This window comes from Loxodonta africana, chromosome 10 (assembly GCF_030014295.1).
Source record: "Loxodonta africana isolate mLoxAfr1 chromosome 10, mLoxAfr1.hap2, whole genome shotgun sequence".
Taxonomy (NCBI): Eukaryota; Metazoa; Chordata; class Mammalia; order Proboscidea; family Elephantidae; genus Loxodonta; species Loxodonta africana.
The window spans coordinates 75654571-75675168 of NC_087351.1; the positions used below are offsets into that span (position 1 = coordinate 75654571).

General features: G+C 40.0%; 1 protein-coding gene across 1 annotated transcript in view; it reads right to left on the minus strand.

Moving 5' to 3' along the window:
- Positions 1–8356, minus strand: part of SGPP1 (sphingosine-1-phosphate phosphatase 1) — a 42398-nt gene extending 34042 nt beyond the window's left edge. The window contains exon 1 of the mRNA XM_003408702.4: positions 7540–8356. Coding sequence (XP_003408750.1) covers positions 7540–8238 — 699 coding nt within the window. The 5' untranslated portion in view covers positions 8239–8356. The remainder of the gene's footprint in view (positions 1–7539) is intronic.
- Positions 8357–20598: the final 12242 nt, after the last annotated feature.

The window sequence follows — 20598 nt, forward strand, 5'->3', positions numbered from 1 at the left end:
CTTTCTGCTGGAGAAAGTTTCCAAGCTGTAGCACAGGAAGAGGAACCCAGAGTCTAGCAGTCTCACGGAGTTGAAGAGAGAAAGACTGAAGTTCCCAGAGGCCAAAGCAGCTATAATTTGTAGGCCAAAAGTACTGGAGAGAGAAGTCTGCACAGAAAATGAGCTCCAGATATTTCTAGAGGGGTCCCTGCAAATTCACACATGGGGTGAAACTCAATCAGGCTGGGGAAAGAACCATCAGAAAATATTAGGTCAAACAGCTTCAAAAATTCATATAAGTCTGGGAATAGTTTGATTTCCCACCAGGCAGCAGTGGAAACGGCATTGAGTAAAGTCTTCAGAAGCTTATCTCCTCAGTTGTGAGGCTAAATTAGCTCTAGACTATGGTTATCATGGACCCATCCTAACAAACCTAAAAGCAAGGCTCAAGAAAAGATTAAACTAACAAGCAACTGCACACCAATACAATTTAAAAGACTATCACAAAATTCAAAACCTAGTTAAAAAAAGTACCAAGCAAAGAAGCAGGAAAATATAATCCATAGCCAGTAGAACAATTAAAAACATACACAAAGATGACAGAGATGATAAAATTAGTAGATGAGGACCTTAAAACTGCTATTAAAAATCATGTAAACATACTCAAGGAAAACAGGAACATGATGAGCTAAGAAATAGAAGTTTTAAAAATAAGACACAAACAGAACTCAAATTCCTAAAAAGTCCAGATTTAGTAAACCAATTGAGTCTAGAGGACTCTGAGACTATTGCCCTCAGATATTCTTTAAACTGAAACTGTCACTTAAGGTCACCTTTTAGCTAAATAACATATTGGCTCATAAAATAATGAATATCACCCATGAGTAATCAGCTCCTTGAAGAAATCACCTATATGAGACCAAGTGGTCAAAAATTACTCTAACCCAAAGATGAGAAGGTAAGTGGGCAGGGAAACTTAGAGTACCGGAAATCACATAACCAGAATGAAATGAATGAGAATGCTGACACATCGTGAAATAATGTAAACAATATCACTGAATAATTTGTGTAGAAACAGTTAAAGAGGAGCCTGATTTGCTGTGTAAGCTTTCATCTTTAACACTATAAAATATTATTTAAAAATAGTAATTAGATCCAAATGAGACTTATAGATATGAACCATACAGTATCTTAAATTATAAACCATCCCAGTGATGAGGTTAGCAGCCGATTAGACACTGCAGAAGAAAACATTAGTCATAGCAATGGAAACTACCTAAAATAAAGCACAGAGAGCAAAAACACTGCAAACAAACAAAAACACCCTGAAGTTCAGTGACCTTTAGTGACTGTCTAATATATGTAAGATTAGAATTGTAGAAGGGGAGACTGGGGCGGGCGGGGGGGGGAGGAGGTGGAGAAGAAGGACAGAAATAAAATTTCCAGAAATAATGCTGAACATCTTCCAAATTTGATGAAAATTATATACCCACAGATTCAAGAAAATCAATGAACCCCAAGCAGGAAAAATATAAAGAAAATCATATCAAGTCACATCATTTTCAAATTGCTTGAAACTAGTGACAAAAAGAAAATCTTAAAGACAGCCAGAATAAAAGACATATTACATACAGAGGATCACTGATAAAAATTACAGCAGACTTCTCCTCGAAACTGTGCAAGCCAGAAGACTATGGAGCAATATATTCTAAGTACTGAAAGAAAGAAAAAATAAGCTGTCAACTCAAAATCCTATAACCCATGAAAATATTTTTCAAAAATAAAGTCTTTTTTCAGAGAAAAAAGCTAAGAAAATTCTTTGTCAGCAGGTTTGCACTACAAAAAAAAAAGTGAAAATAAGGTCTTTAAAGCAAAAATTTAATCAGCTCCAAAACTATACTGTACTACTCTATTATATTTCTTCTTCATAGTCATATTCTACATTATATACCAGAACACTACGCAAAAATAATAGACATATACTGCAAGTTTTATAACATAATATAGATGTAAACATATTACAGCGATAGCACAAAGGAGGGAAGAGAAGAAAATGGAAGTCTACCCTTTTGCAAGGTTCTTAAGCTACCCTTAAGTGGTATAATATTTGAAGGTACAGCAACCACTAATAAACAAATAATAACACCAACAAAAAGGTATAGTTAAAAAAAAAAAAAGTAAAATACCGACAATCTAATAGAAAAATTAGACAAAGACTTTGAATAGGTACTACACAGAAAAGGAAATATAGATGGCCAATAAACCTATTTAAAGTTGATCAACCTTTCTGATAAGAGAAATGCAAGTTAAATACAACATTAAAATTATTTTTCACTTATCAGATTGGCAAAGACAAAAAAGCTTAGCAATATATTGCATTAGCGAGAATACAGAAAACCAGGCGCTCCCATACATTGCAAGTAGGAAAGTAAATTAGTAGTATCTTCAGGAAGGGGAATTTTACTTCATCTGTTAAAATTCAAATGCATACACTCTTTGACACAGCAACGTGTTCAAATACACATACATAAAAACAGTCGCTGTGTCATTGTACTACCAAGAGATTGGAAACCTTCGAGTCCGAACAGTTAACTTATTAAATAAATTATTCTACATTAATAAACATCATGCAAATGTGAATAAAAATCAGACAGCTTTCTCAGTATATAATATGAAATGTGCTAATATTTAGAGATAATACTATACGGTAGTATAGTATTGTATCCTTTTGGAGTCAAACTGCTTGGGTTTAAATCCAGGCTCTGACGTATAGTTGCTGAGTGATCTTCAGCAAATTACTTAACCTCCTTCTGCCTCAAATTCTTCTACTGTAAAGCAGTGATAATACTCACAGGATTTATGTGTGGATTAAAAGAGTTAAGTCATGTCAAACCCTTAAAACAATACCAAGCAGATTATTATTCTATTATTATTATTGTTGGCTACAATAAAAGGAAAACCTCTATGATATACTTCTAATGGAACAAACAAAGTCCAGAACAGTATAGTATGTTACCACTTGTACAAAAAAATAAATAAATACGTGCCTGTAAAAGTAACGATTCTCTGTAAGAGTAAAGAAGTAACTTGTAACGGTGATTCCTTCTGGAAGAGGCCTGGGTAGCTGCAAGGCGGAGAAATGTACTCTCCTCTTCATATTCTAAGTAAATTTTTAATCTTGTACCATGCATTTGTATTAACCATTCAAATAAAAAATTAAAATTAACTTTAAATCAATAATTAGTAATAAACACTTGTAAATTAGGAAAATGTGCATTTCAAACACAATTATAATGCCAGGTAAAAAATAAACCAATTTGATTTTTTAATAAACTTTTGTTTCTTCCCAGAATTACCAAAGTAACAGTTTCCCTCATCTTTGTCATTTCTGACCTACTTTTGTAACTCTTACTTTTTGCTTTTCCTCTTTTTATCTTTTCTTGGCCTCACAGATATCTTTTTTTATCATCTATACTATATTTTGATAGAATAGCTTATGTGGGCTTTTCTTTTCCAAAACTCTTATTAGGTTTATTGAATTTTTTTTTTTTTTTAATCTAATGTTAGGAAGATAGTGGAAAAGGAAGAGGAGACCAAATCATTTGATTTCAGGCCAACAAATTAATGTATGTTCAACGTGCAAATATTTGTGAACATTGCATATATATATATACACATTTTATCTTCTCAAGGACATATAAAACCTGTTCTTATATTTTAAGAATACAGTCTCATGCATTTCAAAAATGCTATCTACTGTTGCAAAAAGCCTTAAAAATCACAAAGTGTGATTTGAAAAGTTTTCTGTGCAAGCTCTTGAGTCAGACTGCCTGCCACTTATTAGCTGTGTTACCTTGAGTAAGCTATTTAACCTTCCTGGCACTCAGTTTCCTCATCTGTAAACTAGCACAAACAATAAGAGCAAACACTGGGGTATAATAAGAATAGACTTAGTGAGGCAATAGGTACACAAGATTTTGAACAATGCTTGAGCCACAGGAAGTGCTTAATAAATTTTAATAATAACAATTATTATTATAAAAAGCAGTGAAAGCGTGTGTAGGCCAATTGGGAATGTTTGGCTAGAAAATGTACCATGGGACTAATTTTTTTTTTAATGAAATTAATCTAAAACCATCTTAACCAATTATTAAATCAAGGATATCATTAGAAAAGATTATATGCTATACTACTTAAAAATAAAGAATTTTTATTCCTGAAAGGACACGCAAATATATATACAAAATGAGTGCTTTATTTTTTATTTTGGATTATTCTTCAAAGAATTATGTTCTTAATACCTGATGCTCTTTATTTTTTAATATTTTTCCTAACTCAGGCTACAAAAATTTTCAACTAATAGCGTAAGAGTAACAATTAGTATCCTGGCCATTGGCTCTCAAAGTTATGTAATCCCTGGAGAAATTCCAAGACATTTTCTATGTTATATATCAAAAACTATTTTTGAAAATGCTCCCAGTATCAAATAACTGCTTGGAGCTATACTGTTCCAATCTCTCTTTCTGTCCTGACATTTCTGAAAAAGCTTCAAAGACTGGAACTGCAAAAGAGCTGACCCAGCAATCTTGGAGAAATATAAAATATATTCTCACAATAAAGAGTTTTATTGGACATAGTTGAAGAAAGTACATTTCTTCCTCAAAATTCTTTGGAAAAACCATTCTGGTAAAATCCAATGCCCCTCACTTAGCTAATGGATCAGAATCTCTGGTTTTAAGGTACAGAAATCTGTACTTTATACAAGCCCCAGGTAATTTTTCATACACTGTCATGTTAGAACCACTGGGGAATAATCCAACCGAAAATGTTAATTTAAAAAAACCGCTTTGTGTAGGACATGAAACTTGAGCAAATTTCAAGTAGGGTAGGAACATTAACTGGTAGGGAGGAGTGAAGTAATTACTCAAAGCCAAAGGAATGGCAAATGAGGTAACTCTGTTCCCAGAGAGACAGAGGTTTCAGCATCTTAGGCATATAGCTGTAACCATGCCTGGACAAAGTCAGCAGCAGGACAAAACAGATCAACAGAGCTGTCAACAAAAACTACTATTAATTAGAGAAACACCTACTTTCAACTCCTGCAATTCTTACCCTGGTTTCTAACAAAAAAATTTTTTTCATTTCCTGGTCTGGAACTACAAGCCTCCCTTTTAAAGTAGTAAAATACTCACCAGCAGAGAAGAGAACCAAACAACGTAAGCAAAGGAAGGTACTTTTGTTTTCAACTCATAAAAAGTATATTAACAAGTCATTTTGGTTTATGTACTAGATGATTATAATCAAACACTTATAAAAACAGAATTTTCATATAAGGGAGACTTTCAAAACAGCTAACCAAAAATAAACAACTATCCAAATTTAGAAACTTTTATGGAGTTAAAAAATGTAAAATAAGAAATTTAAACTAATTTTTCCAAGATTAATTCTAATGTAATTGGTCAGTTTCCACATGTGTAAAATGATTGTTTGAGACTAATGGTTTCTAGAGTCCTGTCCAGCTCAAATTTTAAAATTGTATGATATACAAATTCCTCAAGCTTTGAATTAAATATACTAAGTTGTCAAAAAAAACTCTCAGCTTATTCTGATCATGCAAAATGTTAGAAGATTGATAGTTGCATCCTGTAAACAACTCAGCTGTACTTCCTGTTTAGTATGTGCTCTGAATAAATAAATGAAGAACAAAAATAACTACTTTCTCTTACTTTCACTGTAAATATTAATAGCATGTAACATAGCTTTATACAGAGAAGGAATTATAAAGGCCCTGTAGTTACAGTTCCCTGAAAGTCCTACAAAAATAAGAGACACATAACTAGCCAGCCAGCTAATTATCATGCCAAACACAACTCAATGATGCTTAATCTTAACTTCTGAAATTTTTTAATTTAACTGAAAATGTTGAGATATTTATCTACCATGAAAAACAAGCAAGCACTACTTTATAATCTGAGTATCACTGTACACTCTTTTGGTTAAATTGAAAAAACCTTCCCATGGTGCTCTTCCATTGTAATTCTGTCATTCTTACTGCGTGCATTAAATATGTTTCATGCTATAGTAAGAAGGATGCACTATACAGAAGTATCCATGGGGACAAGATTTTCTCTATACTGAAATTAAATCTGGAATAAGGAAGCTTATCATAATGGAGTCTTACAGAGAATGTATATTTCTCAATGTGAAATGATTTTATGCAGTAAAGAGAAAAAAAAATAGAGGAAGTTTGCTTCCTTAGAATGATTCTCCATAATAATGAACTTTATTTTTAAGTTAAGGAATGGACAAATCTCACGATTTAAAGGACAGATAAAGCAAGCACAACAGTCTAAGAACAAATTTTGCTTCTATAGAGCCAGCCAATGCCGTCCAGTCAATTCCATATGAAAGAGAATTAGTCTTAAAACCTACGAAATTTTTATGTGGCATGGGAAACAAAACTGAAAACAAGAAGAAGTAATCAAAATATAAAACATTTACTATTAAAACTTATACAGGTCAGGATGACTGCTGTCATACTTGCCATTTTTACCAACACACTAGTCTGACCAAGAACCCTATCTTTAAGAATAACTTTAAACTCATCCATTTTTACGTTAATGCAACAACACTATCGTAGCACAACTGATACTACAGATCAGTGACCTGGAGGATAAATAAAACTTTCTATCAGCAAATTGGAGCTGTGGTGGCACAGTGGTTAAGAGCTAGGGCTGGGAACCAAGAGGTCAGCAGTTTGAATCCTCCTTGGGCCTACTGTGCCCTACAGGGTTGCTATGAGCAATGGGTTTTTTCTGTTGTTTTTTATCAGCATTTTATCAGCAAAGGAGCAACCACACCCTTAAAAGGAGGACGTTGAGTATTGACTCAGGCAGACTGGGCTCCACTAACTTCCATAAAGGGCGGCTTTCTTTTAAAAGTCGTTACTTCATTGCCTGGAACCAGCAAGTTCCTTTTGGAATATAAGCTTTTTTAAACATTGTCTCACAGTAAAGCTAATGACATTACCTAAGTTTGATACAGAATCAATTCTGGGGAAGGCACCATATGTAAATGTGAAACTGTGTCTTAGTTATCTAACGGTTGTTGTTGTTGGGTGCGGTGTAGTTGGTTCTGAATCATAGCCAACCTACATACAACTGAACCAGACACTGCCCGGCCTTGCGCCACCCTCACAATCTACCCACTAACTAGGGAAAATTCACTTCCCCTGTGCATCACAGGAATTACACCAATCTAAAAACTCAGCTAGTGTCCACTGATAACGTATTACTTCACAAAGAGTGTTTCCTTTGGATTCTAAGAAAGACATTACTGTTAAAATACAGTTTAACGGCTAAGTCTGCAGGTTTCCCCTGATAACTTAATACTTAAAAACCTAGAAAGGGCCTGTTGGCGCGTACTGTGAAAGCCTGTGGACAGAGCTCTGGGACGGGAACGCCCAAATAACTGTAGACAGCAAGGGGAACTCCGAGTTTCTGTTAACCCACCCCTGGCTCCGTTACCTTTAACTCCTGCGGGGAGGAGAGGGCGCCTTACCTGCCAGCGGCCATAGGTGAGAAGGACCATGGAAATGGGGATGGCGGTGCCGGACATGGCATGGGTAGAGGGCATGCTGTACTCGGAGTTGTAGAAGACCTCCAACTTTACCACCGGCGGCGAGGCAGGCCGCGGCCAACGGATGATGTCCTTGGTGCACTGGCCCAGGTACATGACCATCACCCATATGACCACGAGTTTCCGGCCCACCAGGGGGTCCAGGTTCCAGATCCAGAAGGGAAAGAAAGTGACGTAAAAGAGTTCGTTGCCCAGCTCCGTGCCGAAGGTGAACAGGTAGTAGAGTGGCCAGTTGTTCACTTGGGCCAGCTGGCCCTCTTCGCCCGTCAGCGAGTTGCGACGCAGAGCTCCCGCGCGCCGCGGCGGAGCGGGGCCCAGCTCGGCCGCCAGACCGTTCCGCACACCGTTGGGGGCGCCGCCGCCGCCCAGCTTCGCTGGGCACTGATTGAGGTCGCTCCCGGGAGGCTGGGGGCCCCCGGGCGGCCCTGGCTGTCGCCCTCGCCGCCGGGAGTCTCGGGTTAGCTGCGCCTCCGCCTCTTCGTCATCCTCCCTCCGGTCGGCAGGGGCTGCGGCGGAATCGCTTGGCAGCGCTTCCACCCCGCACAGCTGCTGGAAGCGGGCCACTTTCTGCGGCTCCTGCAAACTGCTCGCCAGCCGAGCCAGGCGCTGCCTCAGCGACATAACGGGACCCGCGCGGCCGGCTGACTGGAGGACTGCAGCGGGAGGGCGGGACAGCACCCGGCTCAGCCCCGAACTGTCCCCGCGCGACCGGGCAGCAGCAGAAGCAGCGGCGCCTGCCTCGGCCAGCTCGGCTCCGCCGGGTGCAAGCGCTTCAGGCCGCTGCGCCCGCCGCGCGCCCCCGCCCCGCGCACCCCTCCTTCCTCGCGCGCCCGCGCCCCGCTGCCCGCGGCATCTACGCGCCGGCGCGCCCCGCCCCGCCCCGCCCCCGCGCGCCTCCGCCGGAGGTGGCCTGACTGAAAGGGGGTTCGCGTTGGACCGTGGCAGTGAAGTGCCCTCAATACCCACAAGGCGTCACCGCGCTCTGCGGGCTTGTGTTCTACCCAGGCATTGCGCGCCCCCTTGCCCATGCTCTCCCCGCAGGCTGGTGTTGCCGGTTTCCCTCTGCCGGACGTTGACTTGGAGAGGCCAGGATCCTGGTGCCAGCTTTGACGGTGCGGCCAAACACCCGACATCTTGTTGGCACAGAATCAAATGGTGAATGATGAATGGAAGCCAAGTAACCATGTGCCCTGAATCGTTCGACTCAAGTAATTACAACTAATTACAGACCGCGGTGGCTAAGAGTCGGAATCGACTCCATGGCAATGGGTTTTGGTTTTCTGACGGTCCATGTCCGGAAAACCACGTGCCACTTGACTTCTTGTGACAAAACTAGACGTAAATCCCCTAACAAGGCTAGGATATGTGATCGGTAATACTAACAGCTGTAGTCTACGAAAGTAAACCCAGTCACTTACATGTTCAAAATACTGTATGCCAAATATTTAGGCTTAAATTAAGGGATTAGAAAGTTATAGCCGATTTACCTTGACCTTCCTTTTTAATAAATGCTAATAACTAGAGGCCCTTCATAAAAGAAATGTAATTGGTGGCTGAATGCACTATATAAAGTTTTGAATTTGATAAGGTAGCACTTAACCGCTACCAGGGTTTCCAAGGCTAGTTTAGAGACGTCTGTATCTAATCTGACTCCTAGACAGAAATCCTAGATAGGAGAGGTCCCTAAACTCTTTAACTCTAGGAAGTTATTTCTGGTAAGATGAATGGCTATAGTGAAAGACTAAACTACTTCTAAGAAACAGGCTAGAAAATGTCCCTTCCCTTAAGTCATTAAAAACACCTTTATTTCCCAAGGAGGTTACTCTTCCCCTTCCATTCCCCTTGCTGGGCAGGGCCATTGAAAGATGAATAAATCATCACATCCCTGGTCTGAAGGAGCTCACAGTAAAAACAGGAGACGTGAATAGACAAGCCCACCTCTAGAAAACAGAGCAGCCACTAAATGCTAGAACAGAGGCATGAACAATGTGCCCTGGAAATGAGGAGAAGCCACTTTTGACTAGGAATAGCAAGAAAGGTGTTAAGATGTGATACCGCTGAGCTGGATCTTGTTAGTTGCCTTCGAGTTGGCTCCAACTCGTGGTGACCTTATGTATAATGGAACTAGGCTGTGCCTGGTCCTGTGCCATCTCCATTATTTTTTATTTGTTTGAGTTCATTGTTGAGGCTATTGTGTCAAGCTGGATCTTAAAGAGCAACATTTGATTAGGTAGAAAAGCCCACCTTAGGAAGAGAGAAAATGAACAAAGATGGATGATGGGAATGAGCAAAGATGTATTTGGTATACAATTAATAGTCCATAGAATACGGAGTAGGAAGGGTAAGTTGTTGGAAAGAGGGTTGTCATGGGTTGAATTGTGTTCCCCCAAAGTATGTGTCAACTTGGTTAGGCTGTGATGCCCAGTATTGTGTAGCTGTCCTCCATTTTGCAATTGTAACTTTATGTTAAAGAGGATTAGGGTGGAATTGTAATGCCCTTACCCTGATCGCATCCCTGATCCAAAGTAAAAGGAGTTTCCCTGGGTGTGGCCTTTACCACCTTTTATCTCTCAAGGGATAAAAAGGAAAGGGAAGCAAGGGGGGGGGGGGCGACACCTTATACCACCAAGAGAGCAGTGCCAGGAGCAGAGCGGTCCTTTGGACCTGGGGTTCCTTTGCGGAAAAGCTCCTAGTCCAGGGGAAGATTGATGAGAAGGACCTTGCTCCAGAGCCAACAGAGAGAGAAAGGGTTGCCCTGGAGCTGACGCTCTGAATTTGGACTTCTAGCCTACCAGACTGTGAGAAAATAAATTTCTCTTTGTTAAAGCCATCCACTTGTGGTATTTCTGTTATAGCAGCACTAGATGACTAAGACAGGGGTCACTATGAAACTGGACTCAACAGCATCTAACAACAAGGGAGGATAGGCCCAGGTTGCAAAAAGCTTGCATGCCCATGCTAGGCATTTTGTGTATTTATTTCGGTACTTTTAATTGTGAATAAGTGATTGGCAGTGCTTTTCCACAAAATCTCAGGTGTGATTTTGAGCTTTATGATTGTATTTTATTGTACTTATGAAGTAAACATCTTTTTAAGGAATGCTGAACTTTCTACTTAAATCTTTAAATCTCACTCCTTTAGTTAGTTGATTCCCTCACTTTTCCTACATGGAAATTTCAAGAATCTGAAAATTTGTATGTATTATACATGAAAGAGATATAGCTGTCTCAAGATTATTTCTTTTGATTTTTTTCTTACTTTGCCTTTTTTTTTTAATTGTGCTTTAGATGAAATTAGTTTCTCATTAAAAATGAATACGCATATTGTTTTGTGGCATTGGTTGCCAACCCCGTGATGTGTCAACACTCCCCTTCTTGACCTTCGGTTCCCCGTTTCCATTGGCCCAGTTTTCCTGTCCTCTCCTGTCTTCTTGTCCTTGCCCCTAGGCTGGTGTGCCCATTTAGTCTTGTATACATGGTTGAGCTACCTGTATTATTGTTTGTTTTATGGGCCTGCCAAATCTGGCTGAAGGGTGAACCTCTGGAGTGACTTCAGTACTGAATTAAAAGAGTGTCTGGAGGCCATACTCTTGGAGTTTCCCCAGTTTCTGGCAGATCAGTAACTCTGGTCTTTTTTTGTGAGTTAGAATTTTGTTCTACATTTTCTCCAGCTCTGTCTGGTACCCTCAATTGTGATCCCTGTCACAGCAGTCACTGGTGGTAGCGGGGGACCAGCTAGTTGTGCTGGACTCAGTCTGGTGGAGGCTAGTTGGACTAATCTTTCCCTTGCGTCTTTGGCTTTCTTCATTCTCCCTTGTTCCAGAATGGGTGGGACCAGTAGAGTGTTTTAGATGGCTGCTCACAAGCTTTTAAGACCCCAGATGCTACTCACCAAAGTAGGATGTAGAACATTTTCTTTATAAACTATGTTAGCTAGGCATTTTATTTTGTAGGTAGTGGGGAGCTATGGAAGGTTTTTAAGCTGGGGAGTGATGCCATCAGAATTGTGCTTTAGAAAGATAACTAGGAAGGAAGTCACGGATGAATTGCCAGAGATTAGAGACCAAAGGTTATGTAAATAATTAGAGGATAGCATTTATCCAGGTGAGAGAATGGGGGCCTGAACTAGGATTATGGCTCTGCAAGTTGAAAGAAAGGAGATGGATTTGGCCTAGATTATGGAATTAGGAAAAAGTTAAAGCATTTCATATGAAATTATAGGTCTGCAAGTAAATAGTAGTCTATCCTTGATTGGAACACACTGTGTGTGTCTAGTACTGAGACATTTCCAATCTAGTGAGGGAGACATGAGAAAAAGGTCCAAGTGTATGAAGAGAAGATGAAAAGCCAGGCACACTAAATAGTTCTAGGAAATGAGGCACAAAGCCGTCACCATGTGGAGTAAGCAGAGAGCTGGTGTTGGGTTAGCTATGAGGGATTCCGTGAAACAGATCATCAGCTGGCTTCTGACAATGAGGAGCAACTTCATAAAGAGAAAGTGCGAACAGCCTCCGAAAGGGAGTTTCTACGTCAGAATGATCTGTGTACAAGGGAATTATTCAGATCCAGCTAAGGAGTTTCCCATTTTGGATACTATTTAATCCAAAAATAGCAAAGAAAGAGGAAAGTACGTAAAACAAAATATATCCCAAGGCTGAATTATGACCCCTTTTTTTTTTTTTGGTACTAACATATTTTGTTAGAATGCAATATTCTCTTTAAAGTTAACGGTGACAAAGATAATGGGGATCTGGCCTGCACTAAAGAAGAAAAATTATGTAAGTTGACAAAAGTTGAGGGGCTGACACTATCCTGATGGTTCAATAAATCATTATTAATGTTAAGGACAAGGTCTTAGCTGTAAATTATTGATTTAGGAAATAATATTGGACTCATTATTCCCTGTCCTTGAGCATAGAGAATGTGACCCAGCTGGAGCTGGGCTCACAAGGACTCACAAGGACACATCAACTGGGCACTGAGGTATAAAGGCAATAGATAGGATAATCTTAGAAAATATCTTTTAGGGAACCTTTCACATAAGCCAGAACACAAAAGACTTGCCACTCTTATCTTTTTCTATTAACGTTTAGTGAATAGAAATTTGTTGGGCCAATGAAGACCCTCCTGACTGTCATTACTGAAACCTGTACCAATGATTGTTAAGAAAAAAAAAAAAGTAGGATCACAGTTTCTAGGCAATCTGTGAAAAGGTGACGCTTTCAATGGTTTTTCCTATCTGTAATGTTAATATATACTGATGACTCTGTAACCCTCCGTGGAGTCCAGCAGACATGGCTGTGGCAGCAAGCTTGTCCATTTTCCCACTCCTGCCTATTCTGTAATATTTCTTTGGACTTGGGCAGACGTGGCTCTGGCAGCATGCTTGTCCACTTCGCACTTTTGTCTTTTTGAATATATGCCGAATAAAACTTTGTTTTTGCTTTACTAAACTTTGAGATTTTTTCCCCTACAACAGAATGATGGTGAAAATATTTATGGTTCTGGTGCTTTCTATTTACATTCATTCTGGATTTTTTATGATTGTTGTTGTTGTTGTTAGGTGCCATAGAGTTGGTTCCAACTCATAGTGACCCTATGCACAACAGAACGAAACACTGCCCGGTCCTGCGCCATCCTTACAATCGTTGTTATGCTTGAGCTTATTGTTGCAGCCACTGTGTCAATCCACCTCATTGAGGGTCTTCCTCTTTTCCGCAGACCCTGTACTCTGCCAAACATGATGGCCTTCTCCAGGGACTGATCCCTCCTGACAACATGTCAAAAGTATGTAAGACGCAGTCTTGCCATCCTTGCCTCTAAGGAGCATTCTGGCTGCACTTAAAAGAAATCTAAAATGCTTGCCACAGAATATATTTGAACGCTTGATTCAAATATCAGCATTCTGTGACAAGCATCTTTATAACAAAGCATAATCATTTTTTTAAAAAAGAAAAAATATTGCCGGCAAGTAAGGCTATCATTATCTGGGTGTGATTCAATATGTTGTCTGCAAAGCCAAATAAGAACATCCTACAACAGATATAAGAACTGTGTTTTAATCCTTGCTCCATAATTAATAAGTAAATTTTGTCATATCCTTCTCTGTACTTAAGTTTAACTTTGCAGTGCGGTGGATCGCTTATATACGGCCTTTCCTACTGAGGTCTTGTAACTCCAACTCAAGTGATTGGGTGGGGCTATGCAAATGAGGTAATTGTAGCCCACAAAGGGGATTGGATAGCTTGCTAATAATGCAAATAGTGTGCATGGCACCCATGTGGGGGTGGGACCATGCAAATAAGGTGTATGGAACCCTAACGAGGGGATTGGCGAGTTTTGCCATTCCACTAGGCTTAATGAGCCATCCCAGAGGTAGAAAGGGGGGAACTTACCACCACCAAGAAGAAGAGCTGAGATCAGAGCATGTCCATTGGACCCAGGGTTCCTATGCCAAGAACCTACTAGAGAGAAAGAGCTGTAACACTGGAGACAGTGAGAAGCAGTGGCAGAGAAACATCAACAGCAGAGGTAACAGAACCAGGAGACTTGCAGGAGTTGGCGCCTCGGGCTTCCCAGTCCATGAAGCAAGAAAGTTGAGTGCCTTTGGGCAGGAGGCTTGATGGAAGAGTGGAGTGCCTCTGGGCACTTATTGGCAGAGCTCAAAGAGCTTTGTAACACTTGCCTGAGCAGGGCAGAGACCAAGCCAAGGGGCCAAGAGACAGAGAGAGGCCTACCTGTGGACACAGCTGAGAAGAGGCTGTCCTGATTAAAGAACTGTATTCTGAGTCATTTCCTGATGCTGAATTTTAACCTGCTACTCTACTCCCCTAATAAGCCCCATAACTGTGAGTGTTTTCTGCGAGTTCTGTGTGGCCACTGCAGTGAATTATCAAACCCAGCAGAGAAGTAGAGAGTGCTGTGGGAGGGACGGTTGGTGTCAAAATTGGTAAAACATTTTGCCAGATGAAATGTGTCTGACCTCCACCTCATAAGAGTCGGCCTTGGGCAGCTGATGCTTGATCTTGATTTCCCTCCCTCCTGTGAAGTTAGAGGAGGTCAGATGAAGCTCTGCCATGCAATTTTTACAATTGGTGTCAGAAGCGGGTATCGTTGGAGTGGCTCCAGACTCACAGAAGTGTGGAACTTGGTAAGAAAAAGAACAAAGGGGCATGGGAAGTGAAAATTTTGATTCTTGGATGGTTCCTTTGGTTATTTTTACCTGTAATGGCTAAAAGCAAGAAATGTTATGCTACAGCTGAGGAGAGAAAAGCCACATCTGGTGGGGGTGGGGGGAGGGGGAAGGGCTAGGCCGGTTAAATGGGATGATTGATAGGGGGCCAGGGTCTTCTGGTTCCACCCAGCCAGAGGCCTAAGGCAATATGCATATGAAAGGGAAGATAGTTTAGGTGTGGAGAAGAGAAGAAGAAACTGGAATGTTTAAAAAGGGTTTATGTGTTTATCTGAATGTATTATGGATATTGAATGTTTCTCCTACCTAGTGTTGTAGAACAAACCTAAATGTATGATAGAAATTAATATTGGGTATTATAGTTTTTTTTTTTTTTTTTAATTATAGATTACAGAGCATGTAATGTACTTGATTGGATATCCTAAAAGGGGAAGTAGGATTTGCCCGAGAGAAACACAGGCTGTTAGTTTGAATGAGGTATCCCTGTGTAGGGAGGGGGCTTAGGGTGAAAACCTGAGCCCGGTGCAGAATCCTTGAGTCAGGAAATTTGCCTTTGAAAAGACATGCATAACCACCTGGAACTGCTGAGAGAAAGGAGATTTGCATTTGAAGGAAGGAGCTGCATTAAAAATAAAAAAGTGTGGCTTTTTGAATTTCTAGCAAGCTATTTGCCATTGGATGCATCTAGGCAGGAAAACTCAGTATGCAATAGCATTCTGTCTTAACAAAACAACGTACATATCTTAATTTAAAAAGTACTTTATTGCTAAAAAGTGCTAAGTGTCATCTGGACCTTCAGCAAGTCAATCTTTTTCGCTGGTGGAGGGTCTTGCCTCAATGTTGACGGTTGCTGACTGATCAGGGTGGTGGTTACCGAAGGTTGGGGTGCCTGTGGCAATTTCTTAAAATAAGACGACAATGAAATTTGCCACATTGACTAACTCTTCCTTTCATGAAAGATTTCTCCGTACCATGCAATACTGTTTGATAGCATTTTACCCATGGTAGAACTTTCAGAATTGGAGTCAACCCTCTCAAACCCTGCCACCGCTTTATCAACTAAGTTTCTGTAATATTCTAAATCTTTTGTTGTCATTTCAACAACGTTCACAGTATCTTCACCAGGAGTAGATTCCATCACAAGAAACCACTTTCTTAACTCATCCATAGGAAGCAACTCCTCATCTATTAAAGTTTTATCATGAGATTGCAATAATTCAGTCACATCTTCACGATCCACCTCTAATTCTAGTTCTCTTGCTATTTCACTATATCTGCAGTTACTTCCTCTACTCAGATCTTGAACTCCTCCAAGTCACCTATGAGGGTTGGAATCTACTTCTTCCAAACTCCTGTTAATGTTGATATTTTGACCTCCCATTAATCAGGAATGTTCTTAATGGCATCTAGAATGGTGAATCCTTTCCAACGGGTTTGCCCAGATCCATTAGAGGAATCACAATCTATGGCAGCTATAGCCTTACAAAATGAATTTCTTAAATAATAAGACTTGAAAGTCAAAATTATTCCTTGATTCATGGGCTGCAGTGTGGATGTTGCATTAGCAGGCATGAAAACAACATTAACCTCTTTGTACATCTCCAGCAGAGCTCTTGAGTGACCAGGTGCATTATCAGTGGGCAGTAATATTTTGAAAGGAATCTTTTTTTCTGAGCAGTAGGTCTCAACAGTGGGGTTAAAATATTCAGTAAACAAGGCACTAACTTCTCTCTAGCTATGAAAGTCCTAGATGGCATCGTCTTCAAATATAAGGTATTTCTTCTACATTGAAAATCTGTCATTTAGTGTAGCCACCTTCATCAATTATCTTAGCTAGATCTTCTGAATAATTTGCTGTAGCTTCCACATCACCACTTTCTGCTTCACATTGGCACTTTTATGTTATGGAGACAGCTTCTTTCTTTAAACCTCATGAACCAACCTCTGCTAGCTTCAAACTTATCATCACCTCTCTCTCAGCCTTCACAGAATTGAAGAGAGTTAGTGCCTTGCTCTGGATTCTATCCAGACCACTAAAACTTTCTCCACATCAGCAGTAAGGCTGTTTTACTTTTTTATCATTCATGTGTTCACTGGAGTAGCACTTTTAATTTCCTTCAAGAACTTTTCTGTTGAGTTCACAACTTGGTGAATTGTTTGGCACAAGAGGCCTAGCTTCCAGCCTGTCGTGGCTTTTGACATGCTTTCCACACTGAGCTTAATCATTTCTAGCTTTTGATTTGAAGCGAAAGATGTGGGACTTTTCCTTTCACTTGAACACTTATAGGCCATTGTAGGGTTATTAATTGGCCTAACTTCAATATTGTTGTGTCTCAGGGAATAGGGAGGCAGAGGAGAGGGAGAGAGATGGGGGAACAGCCATTTGGTAGAGCAGTCAGAACACAACATTTATCGATTAAGTTCACCATTGCATATGGGTGTGGCTCATGGCACCCAAAAACAACTACAATAGTAACATCAAAGATCACTGATCACAGATCACCGTAACAGTTATAATAATGAAAAAGTTTGAAATACTGCAAGGATCACCAAACTGTGACATAGAAACACGAAGTGAGCACATGCTGTTGAAAAAAATGGCACTGATAGACTTGCTCGATGCAGGGTTGCCACAAACCTTCAATTTGTAAAAGATGCAATATCTGCAAAGTGCAATAAAACAAGGTATGCCCATATAGTAGAATGAACATACCTTTTTTTGCATGTGGATATTTAACAACTTTGAAGGCCTTTAAGATCAGGACTAGAAAGGGAATCATAGAATTATAGAGCTAGAAGGTGTTTAGATGCCATCTTATTCATTTCCTCATTTTATGTGAGTCCTCAGTTTTTTCATCCAGTAAATGAAGCCCCAAGCATGCTAGGTGCTTGGAGATGCAACATGAATAAGACACAGCTCCTGCTTTCAAGATGCTTGTGATCAGATAGTCATTGAGAGTGCAATCCAGTGGTATCAGCTTTCTTCTAGGCCCCCAGATTAGGTGACTTGGAGTTTTTGAGTTTCCCTCTTTGAAATCTCTCACCTGTTCTTCTTTGTTCTGACTGCCACAACCCTAAGCCAAGTTCAGTTAAGATGAGGAAGGAGTATTCTAGGAAGTGGGTGAGGATTTGTTTATGTTGTAAGTGGGATTTTGGAAGGCACAATTGAATCTACCAAGAAATCTATAACGGATGCTTCAACTGAAACAAATGTCCTATGGGAACAAGGATGGGGACACAATCAGGCTTGTCTTTTCATTCATAGACCACCTACATCACTACCTCAAAGCCTCTTTCCTCCACGTGGAACACTAGCTTTCTTTCCTTCTATCTAACTATATCATGCTCCCAGATTCAAGGTTCATATATGTTTCATTAAGTACCTAAGAAAATAGACATCTGGGATTGCCTTGCTAGAACTCTTTGTGGAACTGATTACTCAGTGAACAAGGTTACCACTGTTTGGGCACCCCCCCTTCCACTGGGCCAGTGTCAGTTCCCTGAGAATTCTGTACATAGGGTCAGTGAGAGCTAGGAGTGATTTTTCTCCGGTGGCTAAAGCAGTAAACTCTAAACTCAGAAAGATAATAGACATATTTCCTGCTTTTAGAGAAAGCTGGTCAACAGTGAGATAAAAGGAAGCTGTTGTACAGAGAACAATAGAAACAAAAGATTTGGAAAGAGTCCTGATAAGGTTTGAGCCCTTGTTCCAGTTCTTCCTGAGGTTCCAGTTCTTCCTCTTCCGCCCTGCTCTTGTCACCCTGCTCTTGTTGATGCTTAATTGTTCAGTCCTTTGGATTTCATGAGCCCTTGTTATTCAAGTTAGTTTGAGTTGAGCTGCCTTACTCCAACTATAATCAATGTAATTATACATGTACTGTATTTTTTCACAAATAACGCACGTGTTATATATTTTTTGCCAACCATGCACCCTCCCCACATGCATTATTTTTGTAAGTGCGCTATGCCGATTTTCTTTTTACATGTTGCTGACTTCAATTGACACTAAGAAACCATAAATTAAATTATGAAGTAAACAGACCTAACATAACCTATGAGTCAGAACTGACTCCAAGGCAATGGGGTTGGGTTTTTTGTTTTTTTTGGTTTAACATAACCTAATGGTTTCACTTAAGATGATCTGATAAGGTTTTCACGTTCAACTGTTGAGCTAAGTCCAATAGTTACCAGTTTAAATGGGTAGAAACAGATGTACAGTTTTGATTGTTTATCTTCCAATTATAGGGAAACTACCAAACTCTATCTATGACTTCTTGATCATGGCTTATACCTTTATTATACAATTAAGATCAAAAGTAACATTTTTGGACTACGTTTATACACATAAGCAGGAGATTAAAGAAAATGAACAGTATCACAACAGAGGGTCCTGGACAGAGCAGAAGGAAAAATCAAATTCACAAAAAAGGCCAGACTTACTGGTCTGACAGAGACTGGAGTAACCCCTGAGACTATGGCCCTAAAACACCCTTCTGACCTAGAACTGAAGCCATTCCTGGAAACCACCTCCCAGTCAAACAATAGAGAGCACATGAGATAAACAATAATGTCGAAAGGAACTTACTCCTTAGAACAATCAGTTATAGGAGATCAACAGGGCATCATCTGCCCAAAAGCAAATATGAAAAGGCAGGACAGGGGAGAAAATCAGGACAAATGAAAATGGAGAAACCAGGGTGGAAATGGGGAGAGTGCTGACACATTGTGGGGAATGAAACCAAGATCATGAAACACTTTATGTACTATCAAATGGGAAACCAATTTGCTCTATAAATTTTTACCTGAAGCACAATTTTAAAAAAGAAAGAAAATGAATAGAACAATAAATATGATTTACCTGTAATACAGGAGGATGGGTGAATGAGGCCAAAATTCACTTCCAGAAATGTCATAAGATGTGCTTAGTAAATGCATGGACATGCAGTGCCAGAAATGTTTTACTTAATTTCATTATTTTCTCACATCATATGCATGGGCACATTATTTACGTGGACAAGTTATTTGTGAAAAATATGGTAGTTAGAGGCAAAATTAGGACCAGAAGCCAGATCTGGTTGCCAGTCTATAGCTTTGCCAACAAACCACACTGCTGTCCTTCAGAGGCAAGGACCTGACCTGATCCCTAATTCCTTTTTATTTGCCCTAACACAGTGCTGGAAATAAAATACACACTGAGTAAAGAATTGATGGGATACTACAAATGTATGCAGTACCCTGCTATAGAGAGAATACTATCTTGAGTCAGAAGAGCTAGGTTTGAGGTTTGGATCTGCCCAGCTTCCTCTATGATTTTAGGTAAATCACTTACAGTCTCAGAGCTATATTTCCTTATTGGAAATTGGGGAGAATAACAGTTCTATCTATTTTATATGGAAAGGGTAAAATGACATTGTATAGGTGAAAACTCTTTTAAACCAGAAAAATATTATTCCAAAGGACTAATGAACCACCAGCCTCCACCAGCCTGAGCCCAGAAGTATTAGATGGTGTCTAGCTAACACCGCTGACCGCTCTGATAGGGATCACAATAGAGGGTTCCAGACAGAGTGGGAGAAAAATGTAGAACAAAATTCAAATTCACAAAAAAAGACCTGACTTACTGGGCTGACAGTGACTGGGGGAATCCCCGAGACTATGGCAGGGGGACACCCTGCTAACTCAGAACTGAAGCCACTCCTGAAGTCCACCTTGTAGCCAAAGAGACAAGCCTATAAAATAAACAATAACACATGTAAGGAATGTGCTTCTTAGTTCAATCAAGTATATGTA